Below are 26,947 nucleotides of genomic sequence, written 5' to 3'. Positions count from 1 at the left end.
AAGAGTACAAAAGCCCTTAAATTTAAATCTCTGTTAAAAACATTTAAAGTGATTTAGGTAGCCCTTTTTTTCTTCATATTTTTCATTATTATTATTTATTAATATTTAATACTCTGTCTGTATTTGTTGTTGTTTTCTTTCCTTGATGTTGAAAGTGCCTTGACTTGTTTGTGAATTATAAATGTATTTTTGTTGTTCAATTAAAAAATATATATTAAAAAAATTAAAAATGAAAAAAAGAAGAAGAAAAAGAAGAAGAAGAAGTAATTATAACTCTACGTTAAAACACTCTCTCCCTCTAACAACCAAAAAGCTGTGAAAATGATGGATGATGATGTGTTCCAAATTTAAATAATTTACTGAACTTGTGTGAGCCTATGACTTTGCACTTTGTATATCTGTATATATATATATATCTGTATATATATATATATATATATATATATATATATATATATATATATATATATATATATATATATATATATATATATATATATATATATATATATATATATGTATATATATATATATATATGAAAAAAAAAATATATATATATATGTATATATATATATATATATATATATATATATATTATATATGAATAAATGCAAAAAAATTTCGTTCTTATCTGTACTGTAAAGTTCAAATTTGAATGACAATAAAAAGGAAGTCTAAGTCTAATATATATATATATATATATATATATATATATATATATATATATATATATATATATATATATATATATATATATATATATATATATACATATATATATATATATATATATATATATATATATATATATATATATATATATATATATATATATATATATATATATATATATATATATATATATATATATATATATATATATATATATATATATATATATATATATATATATAATGCATTCTATTTTAGTTACTTTACTGAGTTTACAACACTCTGGTGCTGTTTTGTACTGTTTTTGTACTTATTTTAAATATTATTATTTCTCAATTGTTTGTAAATGTTGCAATTTATAAATAAAGGTTTATAAAATAAAAATAAAAAAAATACAATCAAAAAGAAGAAAAAATAGATGAATTTTGGTGTAGGGATTCATAATTTTCACAATTGTGTAAATTTTATCGGATTATTATTCAATAATTTGCCGCTAGACGTACAGAAACATTGTTTAGCAGTTCCCACAGCAATCCGCCTGAGGGCGCCAAAAAGCCACATTCACCGCAAAGCGACTGCTGTTTCACACCAGAAGAAGAATTCCTTATTTTCCTTTTTTTGTGTGTTGCAGCGGACCTGCGCGTCACACCTGCGCAATGTGGTGAGTGTCGCTCTATTATGATTATTATTCTCATTCTCATTATTATTATTAACTTCAGTGCTGCACAAATGATGCCAAAGTATCCAGTCGTGATGTTGGAGTTGACAATGCGGCGTAAAGGTTACGGCTGTGTGTTAGCGGCACGAAGACGTCCGTCACTGTTGACATGCTAGCGAGCTAACATGAATAATATGAATAATAATATATCATCTAGGAATCATTAAATTGACTTTTTAATGACGGACGTAACTGCCGAATATGTTGACATTGGCTGGTTTATTTTTTAAATTATGAAATGATCTGACGTGTGCGGCTGAGATAGGCTGCAGCAAGGGACAAGCGGTAGGAAAATGGATGGATGGAGTAATAAGACATGTATGAAGTCATTTAATTTAACACATGCAGATGCTATGTTTATGTTACTAAATAAAACATATCAAATACGTTTAAGGGCGATTATAGTAGTTTATGAATAGCTTATTTACTAACAGAAGTTGAAATAGAAGATTAGACAAATAAGTGAAACAATACATTGATTAGATTCTAATCAATGTATTGTTCCACTTATTTGTCTTATCTTCTATTTCAACTTCTGTGATTATGTAATTTCACCTAATTGGGTTAAAAGTTGGTACATTTTTTGTCTACTTTTATCCCTTTTGTTTCCGCCCTCTTTTTGTGCACGATCCTTTCCATCCTTATCCTTTCCAACCTTTGTAACTGAGCTCCTGTGTGTGTACAGCTCTGGTAACGGGTACATTCGCACCCACCTGCACAAATGTACTTCAAAATGTAACAATCAAAATAAATATGACTTTTTTTGTTTGTTTACTAGGGCATGCATATATAATATGCATTGGTTTGACCATTTAAAATCAACGATAATAAAAAGGAGATGCTTGGAAATAGCCTAAAAATGCCCCAAAAGCTTGGAAAAACGCGATTCATAGCGTTACTTTTTACCCCCATTCCCGTTTATGCAAGAAAAATACAGCTTAAATGAATTGGTCAGTTTTTTTAACAATTCATATTCTGTTGATGAAATATGAATCCATACAGAAGTATTTCTGTAGCATCCCCCGAAATCGCAAAGTTCATCAAAACCGGTGGTGAAAAATGCATACGTTTGTAATTATTTTGTGTAACCAATTTCTATTTTCAAACTACCCCATAACAACAGTGTTACATAAAACATCCACGCGCAAAATAGTTCTAATTGTTTGATCGTTTATATAAGAAATAAACAACCTATTTTACAATAACATCTTTTCTGAATTATGCTTTTATAAGAGGGAATTGTTTCACCCGGAGAGAATTGTGTAACGCATCACGAACGTATAATTCATGTAAACACGTGGTGCCATAAACTATATTCATCCGCCGTGCTTAGGGTATAAATTAGGGCTGCAACTAACGATTAATTTGATAATCGATTAATATGTCGATTATTACTTCGATTAATAATCGGATAAAAGAGACAAACTACATTTCTATCCTTTCCAGTATTTTATTGAAAAAACCATCATACTGGCACCATGTTGTGGACATTGGGGGTGCAGCATACACCAATAATAACACAGAAATGTAACTCATCAGAACTGAATCAGATATTGTACACGTTTCTGTTGTGAATAATAAAGGATTCATTTTAGGCTGCCTCTGAATAATAGCATGAATTATTCCAGCACCTTCATAACGTTTAGTTATACTAAAGCGTCACTCAAATCTAAATATATTTATATAGCTTTATCGGCCCGGCTACATTGATCCATTATGAAACCAACCTGAGATATTTCTGTCCGTTACGTTTATTTCCAAATTGGTAACCGTGCGTTTTCTCTCTCAAAACGGAGTCAAATGTGCCGGAGACACATTATCAGCCCCGCGTTGCAACAAAGGCATAACGTTAAAGTTACTTACAAAAAAGCTGAACTCATGAATGCTTGTTGCCACTATGGAGTTAAAAAGTTACGTACTGTGAGTTCTTCCCTTCATTCATGGCTCCAACATGTTTCCTTTTCAGGTGCTCCTGAAGCAATGTTGTACTTCCGTGCCATTTTGCAGGAAACGCTCTTCTTTGAAGTCTTTAAAGTAAAGTGTTCCCACACTTTTGACGACTTAGGTCGTACACTTTTCTCCATTGAAGCAATAACCTCAAGATGTTTCTCCGCTAAACTATCGGTACTGTTTTCCTGCGCCATTTTTCGAATGTTTCCAGACGGCGTGGTCACGTGAGCTGCACATGACACATCATTGGCTAGCTTACGCCACCTCATGAGACGTAGCCTCACCGCCGCCCTGGCCCTGTTTTGTACAGTTTTTGTACTTATTTTGATTATTGTTTCTCAGCTGTTTGTAAATGTTGCAGTTTATAAATAAAGGTTTATAAAAAAAAAAATAATAATTTTTATTTTTTTTAAAATAAAATTTAAAAAAGCCTCTGCGCATGCGCATAGCATAGTTCCAACGAATCGATGACTAAATTAATCGCCAACTATTTTTATAATCGATTTTAATCGATTAGTTGTTGCAGCCCTAGTATAAATAGAACATGTTGACAATTTGGTGTTACCAGTAAGTTAATGCCGAGCGTTCGTCACAAACGGAAATAAGGAAATTAATGGGATTTTATTAATCAACGGATAGTTTTGCCGGTAAGTGAATACTTTTATATCAATTTTCTATCGATGCGTTAACCTCTTGTTTTAGTCACTAAAGAAAATGTGTACTTTGATTGAATCAAAGTTGGGTACCCACGCTAACAATTTTCAATTTCTTTATCTTTTCAGCTTGTTTCTTGTCGCTGCTTTTAGTTGCATATTTTACATTCCTCGCATTCAAATTGGTTTTAATAGTACTTTTTAAATATTCCATGCTCTTGCAAAAGCTTATGTGTATTTCTCGTAATAATTCAAGTTATTCAATTTGCATACGTCCGTGATGGTCACGCCAATACATCAAGCGTCTATGTCGTGTGTTTGTGCAATTATTTCGAGCGTATGTCAATGATTATCCCAGATTACTATCACAGATAGATTTATATTCATAAAACAAAACGTTTTATGTTTTGATTTTCCAAAGTATGTTACTAGAAATCGTGTATTTACTTATGTGTATTCGCTCATTAATTTTGCCTTTGAAAGTAACACTCCAATGTCCACTAGTGGAGCTGTACACGTGTGGAAAATGTTCCCTTGTGGATCATTCAAGTTTGTCTCAGTCTTAAGTCTAAAAATATTTTTTGCAAACCAGTAGTTATAATCCGCAGATAATGCGCCGTTGTTGAGTGTCGGTGCTGTCTAGAGCTCGGCAGCGTAACCGTGTAATACTCTTCCATAGGAATGTCCGATAATATCGGCCTGCGTTAAAATATAATATCGAAAATTATCGGTATCAGTTTTTTTATTATCTGTATCGGGTTTTTTTTTATTTTTTTTATTTTATTAAATCAACATAAAAAATACAAGATACACTTACAATTAGTGCACCAACCCAAAAAACCTCCCTCCCCCCATTTCTTTCTGTTATCAATATTCTGGTTCCTACATTATATATCAATATATATCAATACAGTCTGCAAGGGATACAGTCCGTAAGCACACATGATTGTGCGTGCTGCTGCTCCACTAATAATACTAACCTTTAACAGTTAATTTTACTCATTTTCATTAATTACTAGTTTCTATGTAACTGTTTTTATATTGTTTTACTTTCTTTTTTATTCAAGAAAATGTTTTTAATTTAGTTATCTTATTTTATTATTATTTTTTAAAAGTACCTTATCTTCACCATACATGGTTGTCCAAATTAGGCATAATAATGTGTTAATTCCACGACTGTATATATCGGTTGATATCGGTATCGGTTGATATCGGTATCAGTAATTAAAGAGTTGGACAAAATCGGATATCAGCAAAAAGCCATTATCGGACATCCCTACTCTTCCATATCAGTAGGTGGCAGCGGGGAGCTAATTGCTTTGTAGATGTCTGGAACGACATACGATGGTTTGTCGTGATCACAATATGCAACCGACAGCGGGAGGCAGGGTGCAGGTAAAAAGGTGTCTAGTTTTTAAACCAAAAATAAACAAAAGGTGAGTGCCCCTAAGGAAAGGCATCAAAGCTTAGGGATGGCTATGCAGAACACTGGCTGCAAAGTAAACAAAAACAGAATGCTGGACGACAGCAAAGACTTACAGCGTGTGGCGCAGCAGACGGCGTCCACAAAGCACATCCGTACACGACGTGGCAATCAACAATGTCCACATAAAGAAGGATAAAAACAACTTAAATATTCTTGATTGCTAAAACAAAGCAGGTGCGGGGAATAGCGCTCAAAGGAAGACATGAAACTGCAACAGTAGTGAATCTAAACCTAAAGATTAAGTCTTAATATAAATGTTGAATCTAGACCTAAATGTTAAATCTAAACCTTGAGTCTAAATGTTAAATCTAAACGCGTGCAATTAATGTTAAATCTAAACCTAAATGTAGATAAAAAGGTCAAATCTAAATCTTGAATCTAAATCTAAATCTTTAATCTAAATGTTAAATCTAAACCTAAATGTTCAATGTAATTATTTTATCTAAATGTGAGCACTAAAGGTAAATCTAAACCTATATGTTAAATCTTAATAAAATGTCTAATCTAAATCTAAATGTTCAATCTTAATATAGACCTAAATGTTAAATCTAAACCTTGAGTCTAAATGTTAAATCTAAATGCGTGTGATTAATGTTAAATCAAAACCTAAATCTAGATAAAAAGGTAAAATCTAAATCTTGAACCTAAATCTAAATTTTAAATCTAAATGTTAAATCTAAACCTAAATGTTAAATCTTAATATAAATGTTGAATCTAAACCTAAATGTTAAATCTAAATGTGTGCGATTAATGTTAAATCTAAACCTAAATCTAGATAAAAAGGTCAAATCTAAATGTTGAATCTAAATCTAAATCTTATATCAAAATGTTAAATCTAAACCTAAATGTTAGATCTTAATATAAATGTTGAATCTAAACCTAAAAATCAAGTCTTAATATAAATGTTGAATCCAAACCTTGAACCTCAATGTTAAATCTAAATGTGTGCGACTAATGTTAAATCTAAACCTAAATCTAGATAAAAAGGTAAAATCTAAATCTTAAATCTAAACCTAAATATTCAATGTAATTCTTCTATCTAAATGCGAGCACTAAAGGTAAATCTAAACCTATTTGTTAAATCTTAATATAAATGTTGAATCTAAACCTAAAAATTAAGTCTTAATATAAATGTTGAATCTAGACCTAAATGTTAAATCTAAACCTTGAATCTAAATGTTAAATCTAAACCTTGAATCTAAATGTTAAATCTAAATGTGTGTGATTAATGTTAAATCTAAACCTTGAATCTAAATGTTAAATCTAAATGTGTGTGATTAATGTTAAATCTAAACCTTGAATCTAAATGTTAAATCTAAATGCGTGTGATTAATGTTAAATTTAAACCTAAATGTAGATAAAAAGGTCAAATCTAAATCTTGAATCTAAATCTTAAATCTAAAAGTTAAATCTAATCCTAAATGTTCAATGTAATTCGTATATCTAAATGTGAGCACTAAAGGTAAATCTAAACCTAAATGTTAAATCTTAATATAAATGTTGAATCTAAACCTAAAAATCAAGTCTTAATATAAATGTTGAATCCAAACCTTGAATCTCAATGTTAAATCTAAATGTGTGCGACTAATGTTAAATCTAAACCTAAATCTAGATAAAAAGGTAAAATCTAAATCTTAAATCTAAACCTAAATGTTCAATGTAATTCTTCTATCTAAATGCGAGCACTAAAGGTACATCTAAACCTATATGTTAAATCTTAATATAAATGTTGAATCTAAACCTAAAAATTAAGTCTTAATATAAATGTTGAATCTAGACCTAAATGTTAAATCTAAACCTTGAGTCTAAATGTTAAATCTAAACGCGTGCAATTAATGTTAAATCTAAACCTAAATGTAGATAAAAAGGTAAAATCTAAATATTGAATCTAAATCTAAATCTTTAATCTAAATGTTAAATCTAAACCTAAATGTTCAATGTAATTATTTTATCTAATTGTGAGCACTAAAGGTAAATCTAAACCTATATGTTAAATCTTAATAAAATGTTGAATCTAAATCTAAATGTTCAATCTTAATATAGACCTAAATGTTAAATCTAAACCTTGAGTCTAAATGTTAAATCTAAATGCGTGCGATTAATGTTAAATCAAAACCTAAATCTAGATAAAAAGGTAAAATCTAAATCTTGAATCTAAATCTAAATTTTAAATCTAAATGTTAAATCTAAACCTAAATGTTAAATCTTAATATAAATGTTGAATCTAAACCTAAATGTTAAATCTAAATGTGTGCGATTAATGTTGAATCTAAACCTAAATCTAGATAAAAAGGTCAAATCTAAATGTTGAATCTAAATCTAAATCTTATATCAAAATGTTAAATCTAAACCTAAATGTTAAATCTTAATATAAATGTTGAATCTAAACCTAAAAATCAAGTCTTAATATAAATGTTGAATCCAAACCTTGAACCTCAATGTTAAATCTAAATGTGTGCGACTAATGTTAAATCTAAACCTAAATCTAGATAAAAAGGTAAAATCTAAATCTTAAATCTAAACCTAAATGTTCAATGTAATTCTTCTATCTAAATGCGAGCACTAAAGGTAAATCTAAACCTATTTGTTAATTCTTAACATAAATGTTGAATCTAAACCTAAAAATTAAGTCTTAATATAAATGTTGAATCTAGACCTAAATGTTAAATCTAAACCTTGAATCTAAATGTTAAATCTAAATGTGTGTGATTAATGTTAAATCTAAACCTAAATGTAGATAAAAAGGTAAAATCTAAATCTTGAATCTAAATCTTAAATCTAAAAGTTAAATCTAAACCTAAATGTTCAATGTAATTGTTATATCTAAATGTGAGCACTAAAGGTAAATCTAATCCTATATGTTAAATCGTAATCTAAATCTAAAGATTAAGTCTTAATATAAATGTTGAATCTAGACCTAAATGTTAAATCTAAACCTTGAATCTAAATGCGTGTGATTAATGTTGAATCTAAACCTAAATCTGGATAAAAAGGTAAAATCTTGAATCTAAATCTAAATCTTAAATCTAAATGTTAAAACTAAACCTAAATGTTCAATGTAATTCTTATATCTAAATGTGAGCACTAAAGGTGAATCTAAACCTATATGTTAAATCTTAATATAAATGTTGAATCTAAACCTAAATGTTCAATCTTAATATAAATGTTGAATCTAAACCTAAATGTTAAATCTTAATATAAATGTTGAATCTAAACCTAAATGTTAAATCTTAATATAAATGTTGAATCTAGACCTAAATGTTAAATCTTAATATAAATGTTGAATCTAAACCTAAATGTTAAATCTTAATATAAATGTTGAAATTAAACCTTAATGTTAAAACTAAATGTTAAATCTAAATCCTAAATCTAAAGTTGTGTGCCAAATGTTAAATCTAAATCTAAATGTTCAATCTTAATATAAATGTTAAATCTAAGCCTTGAATCTAAACCTTGAATCTAAATGTTACATCTAAATGCGTGCGATTAATGTCAAATCTAAACCTAAATCTAAATCTTAAATCTAAATGTGTGTGCTAATTCTTAAATCTAAACCTAAATATTTTTAGCATGAATTGTGTGATTTTAGTCTATTTTATTTTCTCTGATGTATTTAATGTATTTACTCTTTTATAGTTTGATATAACTGACTCTCCTAGTATGTTTGTCTTCACTTCTGTGCTGCACTTTGTGAAACTTGTATTGTTTTTTTTTAAATGTGCAAAATAATGAAAGTGGATTGTATTGTAAAAACCTAAATAATATTTGCTTAGCTTTGAAGAATAAAGTGTTGTGTGTGTGCAGTCAAGCTGAGTCCTGCTGACCATCAACACCATGCAAGGATTTTACTCCAAACTGGACTCCTCCCCCCTGCTGGGCGAGGGCGCCCCCGTGGCTCTCAACCTGGCGGTGGAGACGGAGCGAGCGCAGGCCCTCCTGCAGACCTTCAGCTCCGCCTCCCTGCTGGCGTCCGCCGGGCTGGGCGCCTTCTGCGTGGTGGCCGACCACGCCCTCCAGCTGCCGCTGGTGCAGCACCACCTGTGGCCGCGCGCCCTCCTGGACAACGCCACGCACGCGCTGGTGGGCCTGTGGTCCTGGGCCGTGGTCATCGGGCTGAGGAAGAGGAGCGACGTCTACGAGATGCTGCTGGCCGGTCTCCTGGCCTCCATCATCGACCTGGACCACTTCTACATGGCCGGCTCGCTGTCACTCAAGGTGCCTTCAACACAATCACATTAATACACTTCAACTTCCTGAGTTACTAAGTATTTAAGCAGCACACATATACAAAAGCTGTGAAGTTGTCACGTTGTGTAAATGGTAAATAAAAACAGAACTTGCAAATCATTTTCAACTTATATTCAATGGAATAGACTGCAAAGACAAGATATTTCAAGAGAAACATTAACTTAGAATTTAATGGCAGCAACACATTGCAAAAAAGTTGTCAGAGGGGCATTTTTACCACTGTGTTACATGGCCTTTCCTTTTAACAACACTCAGTAAAGGTTTGGGAACTGAGGAGACACATTTTTGAAGTGGAATTCTTTCCCATTCTTGCTTGATGTACAGCTTAAGTTGTTCAACAGTCTCCCTTCTCATATTTTAGCCTTCATATTGCACCACACATGTTCAATGGGAGACAGGTCTGGGGCCGTACTTATCAAGCTTCTCAGAATTACTCCTAAGAAGTCTGCTAAGAGTTGACTTAAGAGTAAATAAATTCTTCGCTGAAAGCTGCACTTAAAAGTTAGTTATCAAGCGTCTTACTCACACTTTCAGCGAAGTGTAGGACTGAATCTTAAGTGTCACACTCAGAGCTGAATTACGACATTACTATGTGCCGTAAACGCAATTTTAGGTGACGTCATTTCTGTGTCCATAGAAATGACCAATCACGGAAGGGAATCCATTGTCTAAGAATAAAGAAATATCTTGGAAATATTTAAGTGGACAATGGGAGTGTATATTCTGACAATAAACTACAAAATAATACAAAACAAACTAGTCCCCGCCGGCACTCACGCTACCGCTCCCTCTCTTCTCTTCTCTCGCCCACACACTCACTGACGTCACTCACCTCACGGCCACACACATACGCTACTCTCATAACATTTTCTTTCCAATTCATTAATTAGGCAACTAATTTGAAACTGGTGTGGGTGGCTCTATATATACTAGCCCACTGCAGCCACATGCAGAAATCAACATGGAATCGAAAAGTATTAAATCTGTGACAAAAATAATACCCGCTCTGTCTAAACGATGCCGTTTGATCAGCTGCTCGTCATCAAACAAATCCAGGACATCGTTCCGCTCCCTGAATGTTCGCGCACGTCTCTCTCGCCTCAGTGCCATCCCCTGCTGGCAACTCCTAACCACTTAAGACACCTCTGAAGGTCTCTTAAATATCGTGGAGAGTAGGAGTGATTCTTAGACTTAAGAACGTTGATAAAAAGCTTTTATTCTTAAGTTTGAGAGTAGGACTAAATTTCGCAAATTCTCAGGACTTAAGTGTAAAATGGCACTCTAAGAAGCTTGATAAGTACGGCCCCTGGACTACAGGCAGGCCAGTCTAGTACCCACACTCTTTTACTATGAAGCCACGTGGCTTGGCATTGTCCTGCTGAAATAAGCAGGGGCGTCCATGATAACAACATATGTGACCTGTGCTGGCAAAATGAGTCCCAATGAGGACATTTTAAAAACTGAGTTATTGTTATTTACACATTCTCCATCTAAAGACCTTCAAAATGATATATGGTTTGTTGGAATCGGACAGAAAATGACCGAGTTACATCCGATTGAAGTCGACCAAGTTTGAGGGTCCGTTTTGAGAAAAAACAGCTTAAAGTTTACTGTTCCAGAACAGAATGTTCCAAAACAAAACTCCATAGCAACCATACCTTAAAAGTCCTTGTAGCAACACCAAAATTGGTACAATTAAAGTCAAATCCCATGTCTAAAGGATAAATATATATTCAACTCTATTGAAAACGGTTATGTACAAAAATTTCAACACTGTTATGTCACAGTTTTTTTGTTCACTGGTCAGTTTGTCAGCTGGTCAGCTGTCCGTAATATTCCTGACCAGCAGCGCTAAGAAGATTCGCCAGTGAATTTAGCGCACTTGCAACCGCCTGTGTACCCTCTCCACCTTCTAAATCCATTACGGAATGTAAAACAGTCTAACTTATCCACAAAAATAATAATTAAATGTTCGAAAATCACCTTTTTTCACCAAATATTCCGCTCGAATTACCGTGTGTTGTTTTTCATCAGGGCGCTGCCAGGATACCACAATGCACCGCGCGGGGTGATTCAACCAATGAGGGTACGCCTCACAGCGACCGCTTAGCAACAAGCCGGATTTGTTTACGTCGGGACAGGTTTAACACGCGAAGTCCCAGAGAAGGGTCAATTGACATTTTTACCTAGAAAACACACAAGAGGGTCATTTGACCCCTAGTCCCCCCTGTGGACACTCCTTTTGTTATGAAAATGTGGCTGTTAGTGGCACACGGCAGGGGGCCACTTGAGCCTGTGTGGGGGAGGGGACCTTACAGCTCAAGCTTTAGTTCTGAGGTAGGTTGTGTGTGTTTTTGCAAGGATCAACAGAATGAAGGGATCAACACTCTGACATTTATTGTTAAAAAAAATACAAAACAAAACATATTTACAAAGAATGAAAAAGCAACTGTTTTCCCAGTTTTGGTGTGGAGGGTTGTTGCAGAAGCAATTGTTATTTTTGTGTGCCAAAAATAGTTTAAAAAAAAAAATTTACAAAGAAAAAAGCATATTTACAAAGAATGAAAAACCATGTCCATGTAAACGTGACTGACATACATTTGAGCAGTCACTCACAATCCTGGCACTGCCATTGCTCCTTTCGGCATTTCCCACATGTATAATTTTTCTGTCTACCTAGACAAACTGCCCCTAACAGCCTCATTACCATAACAAAATGAGTGATTAGTGTATTCGGGAAAAGCGTCGGGCCAAATGACCCCTCTCTGGGTCTTCTAGGTAGACAGAAAAATGCTGGGACTTCTAGTGTTAAAAACTCGAATTCTATTGGTTCAGAATGGCGTCATCGGGAATTCCATGCTCATTTTTAGAAAGTAGGTCAACTTGGCGTCACAATGATACTAAATATGGCTAGGGGGATTCCCCCTTATTGCCGCCAGTGAGCGTTGAAAACACTGGATTTTCTCAAGGAATTTTAACACAAAGGACTAATTTCTGGAGACATACCTCGTACAAAACCTTCAAATAAAGGTGATTTAAGATGTTTTCTTGCTATTTCGATGATTGGGATCGCTAGATTGTGGCTTTATGGACTCATTTTTGTGAAAATCTCAATTTCAACCAAGATACATTTTTTTCACTTATTAGCCTGTAGCTCAAAATTAGCCTGTGCGTATTCCAACTCATTTTGCCAGCACGGGTCACATATGTTGCTCCAAAAGCTGTATGTACCTTTCAGCATTAATGGCACCTTCACAGATGTGTAAGTTACCCATGTCTTGGCCACTAATACACCCCCATACCATCACACATGCTGCCTTTTACACTTTGCGCCTAGAACAATCGGATGGTTCTTTTCCTCTTTGTTCCAGAGTACACGACGTCCACAGTTTCCAAAAACAATTTGAAATGTGGACTCGTCAGTCCACAGAACACTTTTCCACTTTGCATCAGTCCATCTTAGATGAGCTCAGGCCCAGCGAAGCCAATGGCGTTTCCTGGGTGTTGTTGATAAATGGCTTTCACTTTGCATAGTAGAGTTTTAACTTGCACTTACAGATGTAGCGACCGACTGTAGTTACTGACAGGTTTTCTGATGTGTTCCCATGTGGTGATATCCTTTACACACTGATGTGGCTTTTTTGATGCAGTACCGCCTGAGGGATGGAAGGTCCGTAATATCATGGCTTACGTGCAGTGATTTCTTCAGATTCTCTGAACCTTTTGATGATAATACGGAGCGTAGATGGTGAAATCCCTAAATTCCTTGCAATAGCTGGTTGAGAAATGTTGTCCTTAAACAATTTGCTCAGGCATTTGTTGACAAAGTGGTGACCCTCGCCCCGTCCTTGTTTGTGAATGACTGAGCATTTCATGGAAGCTGCTTTTATACCCAATCATGGCACCCACCTGTTCCCAATTAGCCTGTTCACCTGTGGGATGTTCCAAATAAGTCTTTGATGAACATTCCTGTACTTTCTCAGTCTTTTTTGCCACTTGTGCCAGCTTTTTTGAAACATGTCGCAGGGATCAAATTCCAAATGAGCTAATATTTGCAAAAACTAACAAAGTTTTCCTGTTGGAACGTTAAATATCTTGTCTTTGCAGTCTATTCAATTGAATATAAGTTGGAAAGGATTTGCAAATCATTGTATTCTCTTTTTATTTACCATTTACACAACGTGACAACTTCACTGCTTTTGGGTTTTGTACATATTTTTACATAAATTAGCCACACCCGACTATAAACCGCAGATATATAGATTTTTTAAATGTTTATTTACACACCTTAATTGTTTCCAAACGGCGCCTGTGACAGGGCAGCGAAAAGGCTGCCCAAACAAAACAGAAGTCATTGTCGGGGCGGTATAGCTCGGTCGGTAGAGTGGCCGTGCCAGTGACTTGAGGGTTGCAGGTTCGATCCCCGCTTCTGCCATCCTAGTCACTGCCGTTGTGTCCTTGGGCAAGACACTTTACCCACCTGCTCCCAGTGCCACCCACACTGCTTTAAATGTAACTTAGATATTGGGTAGAGAAAAAGCACTATATAAATATAATTCACCCACTAGCTGTGGAAGCTAGCTCTCCAATCAGCTAAACAACTCCACGGTGACGTTTTGGTGAATTTACGAAACTGAAACTACACAAAAATAATTCCATTGTAAGGTAATAACACTAACACAGACGTGTTGGCATATTCGCTAATGCTAACGACGCCATATTGATTACGTTACAGTAGCACGTATACAAACATGCATGAAAACACTCCTACGGGACGGTTTAGTAAGTAGGAATCGTTTAAATTGGAGCAGAAACGCTATGGACAAATTCTTCCTGTTCAAACAGGAAGTACTTTTTCAACCCGCAGTGAGCGAACTCGTCCACAAGAAGGCGCCATAGCACAAACAATAGCGTCTCCGTTGGTGTTCAATCAAAACTATTTGTTGGTCGTTGATGAAGGAAGACCCATAATTTTGCTGCACCGTTTTATGAGCCGCAGGGTGCAAAGCGTTCGGAAAAGTCAGAGAAATACCGTATTTAACCTCTTACATGCTTTTTTTCAAATTCCATTGTATGTTATACTCTTCTGACACCACCAGATGGCAGTACAAGTGTCCACATAAGTGGCCATAAGACCCCAATTCAGTAGTGTACACAATTTTGTAAATAAGAGCTAAAAGGTGCTGTCCACGCATGTGGCCACTAAGCCTTTAGAGCAGGGGTGGGCAATTAATTTTTACCGGGGGCCGCATGAGCAACCCGAGCACTGCTGGAGGGCCACACCGACAATATTTCAATTAAATTTTGCTCAAACTATTTTTGATATAACGTAGGATAAATAATAATAATTTCATTTAACCTAACTTAACTTTATACGAAAGCAGATTGCTTTTGATGGTTTTCTTTTTAACACTGTCTTACACAACACTTCCTGATGTATAATACAATGCAAAAATGTCAATTTCTGTCACTTTATCCTGCATCCTCTTTAAAAGTCCAACATTTTTCACCGTCAGATTTGGACAACCATCTGTCGTCACACCTGCCAGCTTGTCCCATTTCAGTCCTAACATGTCCAAACACGCATTTACCTATGTGAACAAGTCATTACCTGGGGTTGTCTCTTTAATTGACTGCATGGCTGCCAGCTCCTCCGTGATTTGAAAGTCTGCAGTTATCCCACGTAAGAAGATGAGCAGCTGGGCGGTGTCACGTACATCGCAGCTCTCATCCAAAGCCAGCGAAAAACAGTTCTGTTCTTCAGCTAAATCTCCCAAGTTTCCAGCGATGGTCTCAACCCGCCTCGTTACAGTGCGTCGGGAGAGTGACACGTTCTCAAATGCGCCCTTCTTCTCCGGGCATGTCAGCGCAACAGAGTCCAATAAGCACTCCTTAATAAACTCTTTGTGAGAAATGACGAAACTTGTCCTGACAGCTGCATCTCTGGGGGTGTGACATTTGGCAAAAAGTCCTTGTTGGGTTTGCCGTTTTACCATCAACGCATCAGCCTCCCTTTTTTCCTCCTCCAGGCCGCCGTGTCTCTCCCTCAGCGTCCTCCCCTCCACTGCTCCTCCCTCATCCCCGCCCTCTGCCTCTCCCTGCGCCTCCTCATGTGGCTGGGACGCCTGAAGGACGCCTGGTGCTCCCTGCCCTGGATGCTCTTCATCGCCATGGCCACGCACCACGTCAGGGACGCCGTGCGCCACGGCCTGTGGGTGTGGCCTCTGGGCAACACGGCGCCGCTCCCCTACTGGCTCTACGTCAGCACCACGGCGACGCTCCCTCACCTGTGCTCGGTGCTCATGTACCTGACGGGCACCAGGGACGTCATCTCCACCAAACACGGAGTCGCCATCGACGTTTAGCCTCCGCGCCCCCCCGCGGTGAGACACTCTGTCCGTGTGGAGGGAAGACGGGAAAACTTTTATTTTTCCAACCTAAAACTTCACTCTTCAACGATATTTATTCAGGGGGTCGCTTCTAAAAACACTTTTTTGCTTCTTTCTCACTTCTTTTAGACTATCGTGTACTTTTGGAAGGTGTTTGACTATTTAATAGCAACAATGTGCGACGGAATAAATACACTGAAATTGTTGAATATGAGTTACTATTTACTAGGGGTGTAACGGTACGTGTATTTGTATTGAACCGGGGGTTCCGGTTCGGTTCGGAGGTGTACCGAACCAGTTTCCACACGGACATATTAAGTAGCGTAACGCACGTTGTGTAAACAATGCACACCGAGGCACAACACACGGCATGCTAGCAGCTAATGGGCTAGGCTAGACTGACCATACGTCCTCTTTTCACCGGACATGTCGTCTTTTGCGGAGTTTCTTAAACGCCTCAAATGTCCGGCATTTTGAGTTAGGGTTGCGTGTATTTTCAATGTACGTTCAGGGTTAAGAAGGGGTTAAAAACAAAACAAACAGCAGCATTGGTGAGGGAGGGGCAGAGACAGAGAGAGTTATGATAAACGCGCATGCGTCGCCAGGCTCTGCTTTTTATCCATAGATTTATGTTTAATGTTTTAAGGCCCACGGCACATTCTAAAAATACTATTCAAATAAACAAAAACATAACAAAAGTGAAATAAAAAAGCTTCAAGGTTAAATGTAATTTAGAAAAAGTTGCAATGTTGACTAATAAAACAAAGCTGTTTTTTCTTTCCTTTCAAACTGTCATTGCTCAAAACATAATAATGAATCAAAATCAATGTTATTATGAATTATTGACCTATCCAAGGTTCCCATTACTTCACATCAATGTTCCCTCTAATTGTTCATGTGTGTGAGCAAAGGCAAAAAGTCCATGAGCATTGAGTGGAGGCCAACGTGAGCAACATCAGACATGCACACTGTGGCTACACCAGCAGCACACCTGGCCCAAACCTGACTAAATAACAAGTTCCATCTCCATCCATCCATCCATTTTCTACCGCTTGTCTCTTTCGGGGTCGCGGTGGGTGCTGGAGCCTATCTCAGCTGCATTTGGGCGGAAGGCGGTTTACACCGTGGACAAGTCCCCACCTCATCGCAGGGCCAACGCAGATAGACAGACAACATTCTCTTATTATTATAATCAAATGACAGCAGTCATTTCCATTTCTAATAAAAGTGTTAGGCCCACTTACAATGACAATAACAACAAATATAGTTTTTCATGAAGTGTGTACTTGTATTGTTTGTCTGGGTGGAGGTCCTGCTTTGGAAATAATGTGCACCCCTTCCAGACATTGCATTTAGTTCCCATTAAAACATCCACATGTTGCACAATGAGATGTAAGCAGGGGATCATGTGTACATTCCTGCAACTTCCTATATTTTTATTAGTATTTATTTAATATACTAACAGCATTTCATGATTAATATTTATAAATTAAGATTCCTAATAAATAACACTAGAATAAGCACACATTTGATTGGTAAATCATAGTGTAACGACCTGGAATGACACTTTACGTGTGGTGTTGGAGTTGTCCCACTTTTTGTGTGGCTGTAAACGCATCACTGGCTAAGTGCCATATGTGCATGTGTTGGCGCAAGTGAGAAAGAGCGAGCGGCTGCTGTTGATATAACAAAGTTGCTTTCGGTCTGGTTTGTACTGCTAGATATCATTTTTTTACTAATGTTTTGGTGATGTGTTTATGGCCGACAATAAAGAGCTTTGCTCAGTAAAGTGATGGATGGGATTCATGTCCTCAAAGCGTCTCGACAGACGTGACAATATTTGAACAATGATGACGAAAACTGTTTTCTCTGTCGTGTCCGTGTGTCGAAAATTGCTTATTTTTTTATTTGATTTTGTGCGTGGCATAGATTTGCCGTGCGCAGAGGACGCTTGAGCAGTGCACAATTGCACAGGCGCGCACCTTAAAGGGAACGTTACTTCACATCAAATATTGCACTATTTTTGGTGGAAGATTTTGCAAATTTGGTAAATAACCCAAAAATGTATATTTTGTTGTTTTCTTACTGTACCGAAAATGAATCGAACCGAATTTTTGTGTACCGTTACACCCCTACTATTTACACTTCTGTTATTTATTGTCTTACTGCTGCAATGTGCAAGAATGCAATTAAATTGAAGATGAACTTTGATCTAAAGCAGGTGTGTCCACACGTTTCCTGCAGGTGAGCTACTTTTCAATGGACCAAGTGGGAGGGGATCTACCTCATTCATATACATCATTTATATTAATTTACTTATGAAAGAGAGGTTGTTGTTAAAGGTGTTTAATAATAATAATACAAGCATGTTTCTTTCATGAAGACAAGAATATAAGTTGATTGTGATGACTTGCATTGATTGGAATCAGACAGTAGTGATGATAACGTCCACATTTTCAAATGGAGGAGAGAAAAGAAGTCCTCCTTTTTGTCCAATACCACATGAAAGTGCTTGCTTTTTGCCATCTTATTTGTCCAGCTTCCATACTCCTTTCTGAGACTCTTACTTTGTCAGCGCAGGCAGGATGGAGCAGCGCTTTTATTGTGAAGACAGGAACTCTTTAAGAGTTTTGACGGCGGGTACGGCGCGAGAGTGTCGAAATAAAAAAGGGTTTCTTGCCTTCCTGCCGGTCGTTTTTTCTTAATAACGATCTGGCAGCAGCCAGCGTCACCTCACAAGACCCTCGGGTGCCGTGAATGTCAATCAAGTGACCAAATATTGATTTAGGACTATTTTTTTAATGACACAACCTCCGCCATCGACATGATGGGCAGCCCTTGTTTAGATCAACCTCTCCCACTCAAATACTAACACTAAATTACTACTAATAGTATTTAATAATTATACCTAACTTACTTACAGTTTACGTCCTTGTCAAACGATATAAAACCATGTCAGGCGGAAAAAAATAAGTACTAAAATAAGCACTAATCATACAGTACTTCATAAAAAGGGACACAAATAAATGTAACCACAATTATGTTGTGCTAAAATAAATAAATGAATGTTTCTTAACTGAAGTGTCCATAAAATTAAAGTGCAAATTAAAATACAGCTTCACTGCTTTAGTCATATTTCTCAATGACCGTCGCTCCCGACTTCTTCTGTTTGTTTGTGGTTGTCATTACTGCCACCAGTGGTGGAAACGTGTATTACAACTGGGAAACATACTCTTTGGTCCAGAACATTCTACCAAACCGCTCATAGTACTACGTATGTATAAGTACTATGATGAATGTGATGGATTTGTTTTGATTCATGAAATAAAATGTGAATGTTGCTCAAATCCCAGCAGGTGCTTATTTCCTGGAGAAGCATCTAGAATGCTAAAACGCAAGACATATCGGTAGTTCTGGATAAATTCATCGATTAGATTGCTATCCGGCCTTCACAGTAAAATAAACGCGTCACTTCCTGTCTGACCGAACTAACAAAATAAGACTGGCTTACGTAGTAACTGTTGTCATTTTTCACTCGAACAAAACAATCTCTCAGTGATGGAATGTTGCAATGCTATCACACTTTCACTCTCAATTCCTTTATTACAAAATTGCACTTTTCAGACTTTTGGAGGAAGATAAAAACGTTGTACATTTGTTTTTTTGGAAAAAAAAAAAAGATGTTCAATATTTAAGTGTAAATAGAATCAAATTATTATTTCATTACAAACATTCCACATTTTGCCTTTATCGTTAAAAAACAACACTAAAATGATTTAAAAAGGAAGATTATAAACATATTCAAGCACTCAAAAACAATGTTAAATTATGTTGTTTTTTTATACTGTCTGCTTTATTTTTTAAATAAACTTGGTTGAAATGTTTTAGTACTTTTTGTGCACATTCAACAATTCCCTGATAATGACAACTTTGCTGTGATATTTTCACATCCCGAGTTTTAATATTTACTTTTATGATGCCTAAATGGGACAAAACAGCCATATCAACATGTGTCCACTAGATGCCGCCAAAAGAACCAAAGGTAAACTAATAATTTTTCATAATGTACGTTTCAAAATAAGATGTTTTTGCAATTTGTAGAGTATTATTGTCATGGTTTAAAAGTGAATATGAAGATTATTTTACACATTTAATTATTTCAATTTACTTTTGTTTTATAAACATCTTAGGTGTACTTGTAATACATGTGTAAATTAAGATTAAGATTCATTTATTTCAAAATGATTCTTACATCTCAATAAATAATACCCTAAATGTGTGTGGGATGAAAAAAAGAGGCACCCGGAAAGTGTGCACTTATGTGATAATAAAATAGTATTTATTATTTGACATTTTCACATCACTTGTCCTAATATTTCACTTTTATGATGCCTAAATGGGACAAAATAGCCGTACCAACATTTGTCCACTAGATGGCGCCAAAAACCAAAGGGAAACTAATCATTTTTCATAATGTACGTTTCAAAATAAGATGTTTTTGCAATTTGTAGAGTATTATTGTCATGGTTTAAAAGTGAATATGAAGATTATTTTGCACATTTAATTATTTCAATTTACTTTTGTTTTATAAACATCTTAGGTGTATTTATAATACATGTGTAAATTAAGATTAAGATTAGTTTATTTCAAAATGATTCTTACATCTCAATAAATAATACCCATAATGTGTGTAAGATGAAAAAAGAGCCACCCAGAAAGTGTGCACTTATGTGATAATAAAATAGTATTTATTATTTGACATTTTCACATCCAAAGTTCTAATATTTACTTTTATGATGCCTAAATGGGACAAAACAGCCATATCAACATTTGTCCACTAGATGGCGCCAAAGAACCAAAGAGAAACTAATATTTTTTCATAAAATGCGTTTCAAAATAAGATGTTTTTGCCATTTGTTATTATTATTATTATTATCATTATCATTATTGTCATGGTTTAAAAGTGAATATGAAGACTATTTTGCACATTTAGTTAATTATTTTAATTTACTTTTGTTTTATACACATCTTCGGTGTATTTATAAAACATGTGTCAATTAAGATTAAGATTAATTTATTTCAAAATGATTGTTAAAATAATAATAATAAATAATACCTTAAATGTGTGTGAGATGAAAAAAGAGGCACCCAGAAAGTGTGCACTTATGTGATAATAAAATAGTATTTATTATTTGACATTTTCACATCCCTAGTGCTAATATTTACTTTTATATGCCGCCTAAATGGGACAAAACAGCCATATCAACATTTGTCCACTAGATGGCGCCAAAGAACCAAAGGGAAACTAATCATTTTTCATAATGTGTGTTTCAAAATAAGATGTTTTTGCAATTTGTAAAGTATTATTGTCATGGTTTAAAAGTGAATATGAAGACTATTTTGCACATTTAGTTTATTATTTCAATTTCATTTTGTTTTATACACATTTTAGGTGTATTTATAATACATGTGTAAATTAAGATTAAGATTAGTTTATTTCAAAATTATTCTTACATCTCAATAAAATAATACCCTAAATGTGTGTGAGATGAAAAAAGAGCCACCCAGAAAGTGTGCACTTATGTGATAATAAAATAGTATTTATTATTTGACATTTTCACATCCCTTGTCCTAATATTTTACTTTTATGATGCCTAAATGGGAAAAAATAGCCATACCAACATTTGTCCACTAGATGGCGCCAAAGAACCAAAGACAAACCAATCATTTTTCATAATATGCGTTTCAAAATAAGATGTTTTTGCCATTTGTAGACTATTATTGTCATGGTTTAAAAGTGAACATGAAGACTATTTTGGACATATAGTTTATTTAAATTTGTCCATACACATTTTAGGTGTTTTTATAATACACGTGTAAATTAAGATTAAGCGTAATTTAGTTTAAAATTATTCTTAAAATAATAATAATAATAAATAATACCCTAAATGTGTGTGAAATGAAAAAAGAGCCACCCAGAAAGCGTGTGCTGGTGTGATAATAAAATGGTATTTATTATTTGACATTTTCACATCCCTAGTTCTAATATTTACTTTTATATGATGCCTAAATGGGACAAACGGTCATATCAACTTTTGTCTACCAGATGGCGCCAAAGAACCAAAGGGAAACTTAATATGCGTTTCCAAATAAGATGTTTTTGCCATTTGTAGACTATTATTGTCACGGTTTAAAAGTGAACATGAAGACTATTTTTCACATTTAGTTATTTCAATTTACTTTTGTTTTATACACATTTTACGTGTATTTATAATACATGTGTAAATTAAGATTAAGATAATTTTTTTTTCAAAAACGGTTCTTACATCTCAATAAATAATACCCATAATGTGTGTGAGATGAAAAAAGAGCCACCCAGAAAGTGTGCACTTATGTGATGATAAAATAGTATTTATTATTTGACATTTTCACATACCTTGTCCTAATATTTTACTTTTATGATGCCTAAATGGGACAAAACAGCCATATCAACATTTGTCCACCAGATGGCGCCAAAGAACCAAAGAGAAACCAATCATTTATCATAATATGCGTTGCAAAATAAGATGTTTTTGCCATTTGTAGACTATTATTGTCATGGTTTAAAAGTGAACATGAAGACTATTTTGGACATTTAGTTTATTTAAATTTAAATTTGTCTATACACATTTTAGGTGTATTTATAATACATGTGTAAATTAAGATTAAGATTAATTTAGTTTAAAATTATTCTTAAAATAATAATAATAATAAATAATACCCTAAATGTGTGTGAAATGAAAAAAGAGGCACCCAGAAAGCGTGTGCTGGTGTGATAATAAAATGGTATTTATTATTTGACATTTTCACATCCCTAGTTCTAATATTTACTTTTATTTGATGCCTAAATGGGACAAACGGTCATATCAACATTTGTCCACCAGATGGCACCAAAGAACCAAAGGGAAACTTAATATGCGTTTCCAAATAAGATGTTTTTTTGCCATTTGTAGAGTATTATTGTCACGGTTTGAAAGTGAACATGAAGACTATTTTGCACATTTAGTTATTTCAATTTACTTTTGATTTATACACATTTTAGGTGTATTTATAATACATGTGTAAATTAAGATTAAGATTATTTTGTTTCAAAAACGGTTCTTACATCTCAATAAATAATACCCTAAATGTGTGTGAGATGAAAAAAGAGCCACCCAGAAAGTGTGCACTTATGTGATGATAAAATAGTATTTATTATTTGACATTTTCACATCACATGTCCTAATATTTTACTTTTATGATGCCTAAATGGGACAAAATAGCCACACCAACATTTGTCCACCAGATGACGCCAAAGAACCAAAGGGAAACTAATAATTTTTCATTATATGCGTTTCGAAATAAGATGTTTTTGCCATTTGTAGAGTATTATTGTCATGGTTTAAAAGTGAACATGAAGACTAGTTTGCACATTTAGTTAATTATTTCAATTTAATTTTGTTTTATACACATTTTAGGTGTATTTATAATACATGTGTCAATCAAGATTAAGATTAATTTAGTTTAAAATTATTCTTAAAATAATAATAATAAATAATACCCTAAATGTGTGTGAAATGAAAAAAGAAGCACCCAGAAAGCGTGTGCTGGTGTGATAATAAAATAGTATTTATTATTTTACAGAAACATTACAAAGACAAGAAGGGAAGAGCAGTTTATGCGATATCTGACAAACACATGAAGCTTAAAAAAAACAGATTATGTACATCTGAGGATGGATGCCTGTGCTTTAAAAACAACAGCAGGCCCCTTCTGGCATCACATACTGCACAGGAAAAAGGCTCACAGGAAATGATGGACATCTTCTAATACTGCACTTTGCCCAGAGAAAATTGTCATTTTATTCCAAAAAAAGATCATCGTCCTTACTTTATTATTGTGAATGTTATTAGAATGCACCATATTCATTTCAACCGGTCGGTCCAACATTAAATATTCCAAAAGCCAATAAAAAATGGAGTCAAATGTGTTTAAAGTGTAAATATAAAAGACCAACGTGTGGTTTGCAAAGTGCCTTTTTTGCATTGGACCTTGCAACAGAAGAATATTGTGAGCTGATTGGAGTATTTCAACAAAAAAAAAGAGCTTCATATAACTGGGGAAGGCAACAAAAAATACACAATGTTGGGAACATACATGGAGATTATAACCCACACAATTTATGATACAATATTTCCTCATAAACGTTCAATATCTGATGCATTTTCCATGAATTCCATCCCAATGACAATAAACTATGGACTTCCTCTACTATCCCAACAAGGTGATGTACAAAACAACATACACGTGTGTGTATTTCCATAAAGTAGCTGTGATATACAACACAAGTCTTCACACACCAGCGCGACTTCTATGCACAGCTTTGGAGAAAAACGTCCTCCACGGAGGACACGCACAGAAGATGAAGTATGAAAGAAACCCGAATGCATTCAATTTGAGGTATTTGGGGGCTTTTTGGTGAGCGCGAACCGTCCGGGACGTGGTTCTTTTAACAAAGGCAGTTCCGAGTGAGTTACAGATTGACTTGTCGGGTAACTGCGGCAACCGACTATCTTGTCAGGCCACGCGGCCACAAAGAAGGCTGCTCACACACAAAAGAACTGGACCTGACCCAGCTGCCGTGGAACAGTTCTCACCTCGCTTGCCGCCGTGTTTCTCATTTACCAGGGATTTTCAACTATTTACCCATTTCAAAAAAAAGGTTGGAACTCCGGGCTCAGTGGCTGAGAACTTCTTTTCTGTCCACTTTCTAAGTAGAGAGCGCCCGTCCTGACTCCTGACCACATGAACGAGGACGTTTCCTCCCCCCTCAGAACGCCCGCCTGGACCATCGCCCGCCAGACTTGTCCTTAAAAGCCCTCCTGGCGAGGAGGAGCGCTTTAAAGGCCGTTTCTAGAAATGTTGTGAAGTGCGGAGGAAAAGCTAAGACGACAGATGACTTAGTCACGGGTCAACGACGACCTGGGCGAGTGCGAGGCACACTCACTAGCTGTGTTGACACTGGGTTAGTGTTTCATAATCAAGTCAGCTGCCATCTGCTGGGTTAAAAAAAAAAAATCACTACATATGACCTGCGAATACAGTGGTGGTCAAAAGTGGACATACACGTGTAAAGGACATGATGTCATGGATGTCTGGAGTTTACAATCATTAGTTAGTGATTAGAGCACAAAAAACATTAACAAAGTTGGGTTATTTTATGAATTTATTATGGGTCTACTGAAAATGTCAGATGGAACAAAAATGGAGCTGTTTGGCCACAATACCCAGCAATATGTTTGGAGGAGAAAAGGTGAGGCCTTTAATCCCAGGAACACCATGCCTACCGCCAAGCATGGTGGTGGTAGTATTATGCTCTGGGCCTGTTTTGCTGCCAATGGAACTGCTGCTTTACAGAGAGTAAATGGGGCAATGAAAAAGGAGGATTACCTCCAAATTCTTCAGGACAAGGTAAAATGGAAACATGGGTCTTGGGCGCGGTTGGGCGTTCCAACAGGACAATAATATGCGTTAATAAAATGCTTAATCTTTTCTGACCAAATACATTTATTTCCCTTTTTGACATTAAAAATCATGTATGACCTGCAATTGTATATCTTTTAAAATTCAATATTATCAAAATATTATATTATCATGTATTTCAAAAATATTTGTTCTTAAAAATGAAGGTAAATAATGTACTTAAATGTGTGCTTGCCTTATGATTTTAAAACAAATGAACAATCAAATTGTAGACTGTAAAATTGACAATAGATTTTACGGTTAAATTCGGCCGACTGAGTTTTTTTACTGTAAAATCAACTTTGGTACTGTTTTTTTTTTCTCCATATACAGTAAGACACTAAAACATTAAAAAACGAACAAACAAAAAAACATTAAAACAACAAGATTTTACAGTTAAAAAAAAAAACTAGCAGCTCTGTTGTTTGAATTTTACCACTAAAAACAGTGGTATGGTTTCTCCATTCCATGTTTTATATGCTGTAAAAAAAAACACTGCTTTTACTGTAAAATTCTGGTGTCTGAGCTGCCAGTTTTTAAAGTAAAATTTGTATATTTTTTTTGCAGCTTATGTCGAAAAAATATATTGGTAATGTTCTATATATATATATATATATATATATATATATATATATATATATATATATATATATATATATATATATATATATATATATATAGTCTTGGTCAATATCTTTTAAAATTCAATATTATCAAAATATTATGTTATCATGTATTTCAAAAATATTTGTTCTTAAAATGAAGGTAAATAATGTACTTAAATGTGTGCTTGCCTTATGATTTTAAAACAAATTAATCAAATTGTAGACTGTAAAATTGACAATAGATTTTACGGTAAAATTCGGCCGACTGAGTTTTTTTACTGTAAAATCAACTTCGGTACTGTTTTTTTTTCTTCCCATATACAGTAAGACACTAAAACATTAAAAAACGAACAAACAAAAAAACATTAAAACAACAAGATTTTACAGTTAAAAAAACAAACTAGCAGCTCTGTTGTTTGAATTTTACCGCTAAAAACAGTGGTATGGTTTCTCCATTCCATGTTTTATATGCTGTAAAAAAAAACACTGCTTTTACTGTAAAATTCTGGTGTCTGAGCTGCCAGTTTTTAAAGTAAAATTTGTATATTTTTTTTGCAGCTTATGTCGAAAAAATATATTGTTAATGTTCTATATATATATATATATATATATATATATATATATATATATATATATATATATATATATATATATATATATATATATATATATATATATAGTCTTG

At 34.6% G+C, this 26,947-nt stretch overlaps 1 protein-coding gene across 1 annotated transcript; it reads left to right on the top strand.

Annotated features, from left to right (window-relative positions):
- Window positions 1–1,221: 1,221 nt before the first annotated feature.
- On the top strand, window positions 1,222–19,464 carry tmem267 (transmembrane protein 267). Its single transcript, XM_062032235.1, has 3 exons — window positions 1,222–1,334; window positions 9,285–9,695; window positions 15,758–19,464. Exons 2-3 carry the CDS (start codon window positions 9,315–9,317, stop codon window positions 16,091–16,093), a joined length of 717 nt encoding a protein of 238 aa, XP_061888219.1. The 5' UTR covers window positions 1,222–1,334; window positions 9,285–9,314; the 3' UTR covers window positions 16,094–19,464.
- Window positions 19,465–26,947: the final 7,483 nt, after the last annotated feature.

This window comes from Entelurus aequoreus, linkage group LG21 (assembly GCF_033978785.1).
Source record: "Entelurus aequoreus isolate RoL-2023_Sb linkage group LG21, RoL_Eaeq_v1.1, whole genome shotgun sequence".
Taxonomy (NCBI): domain Eukaryota; kingdom Metazoa; phylum Chordata; class Actinopteri; order Syngnathiformes; family Syngnathidae; genus Entelurus; species Entelurus aequoreus.
Note: the sequence above shows the minus strand (reverse complement) of the source record. Positions and strands in the feature narration are given on the sequence as shown.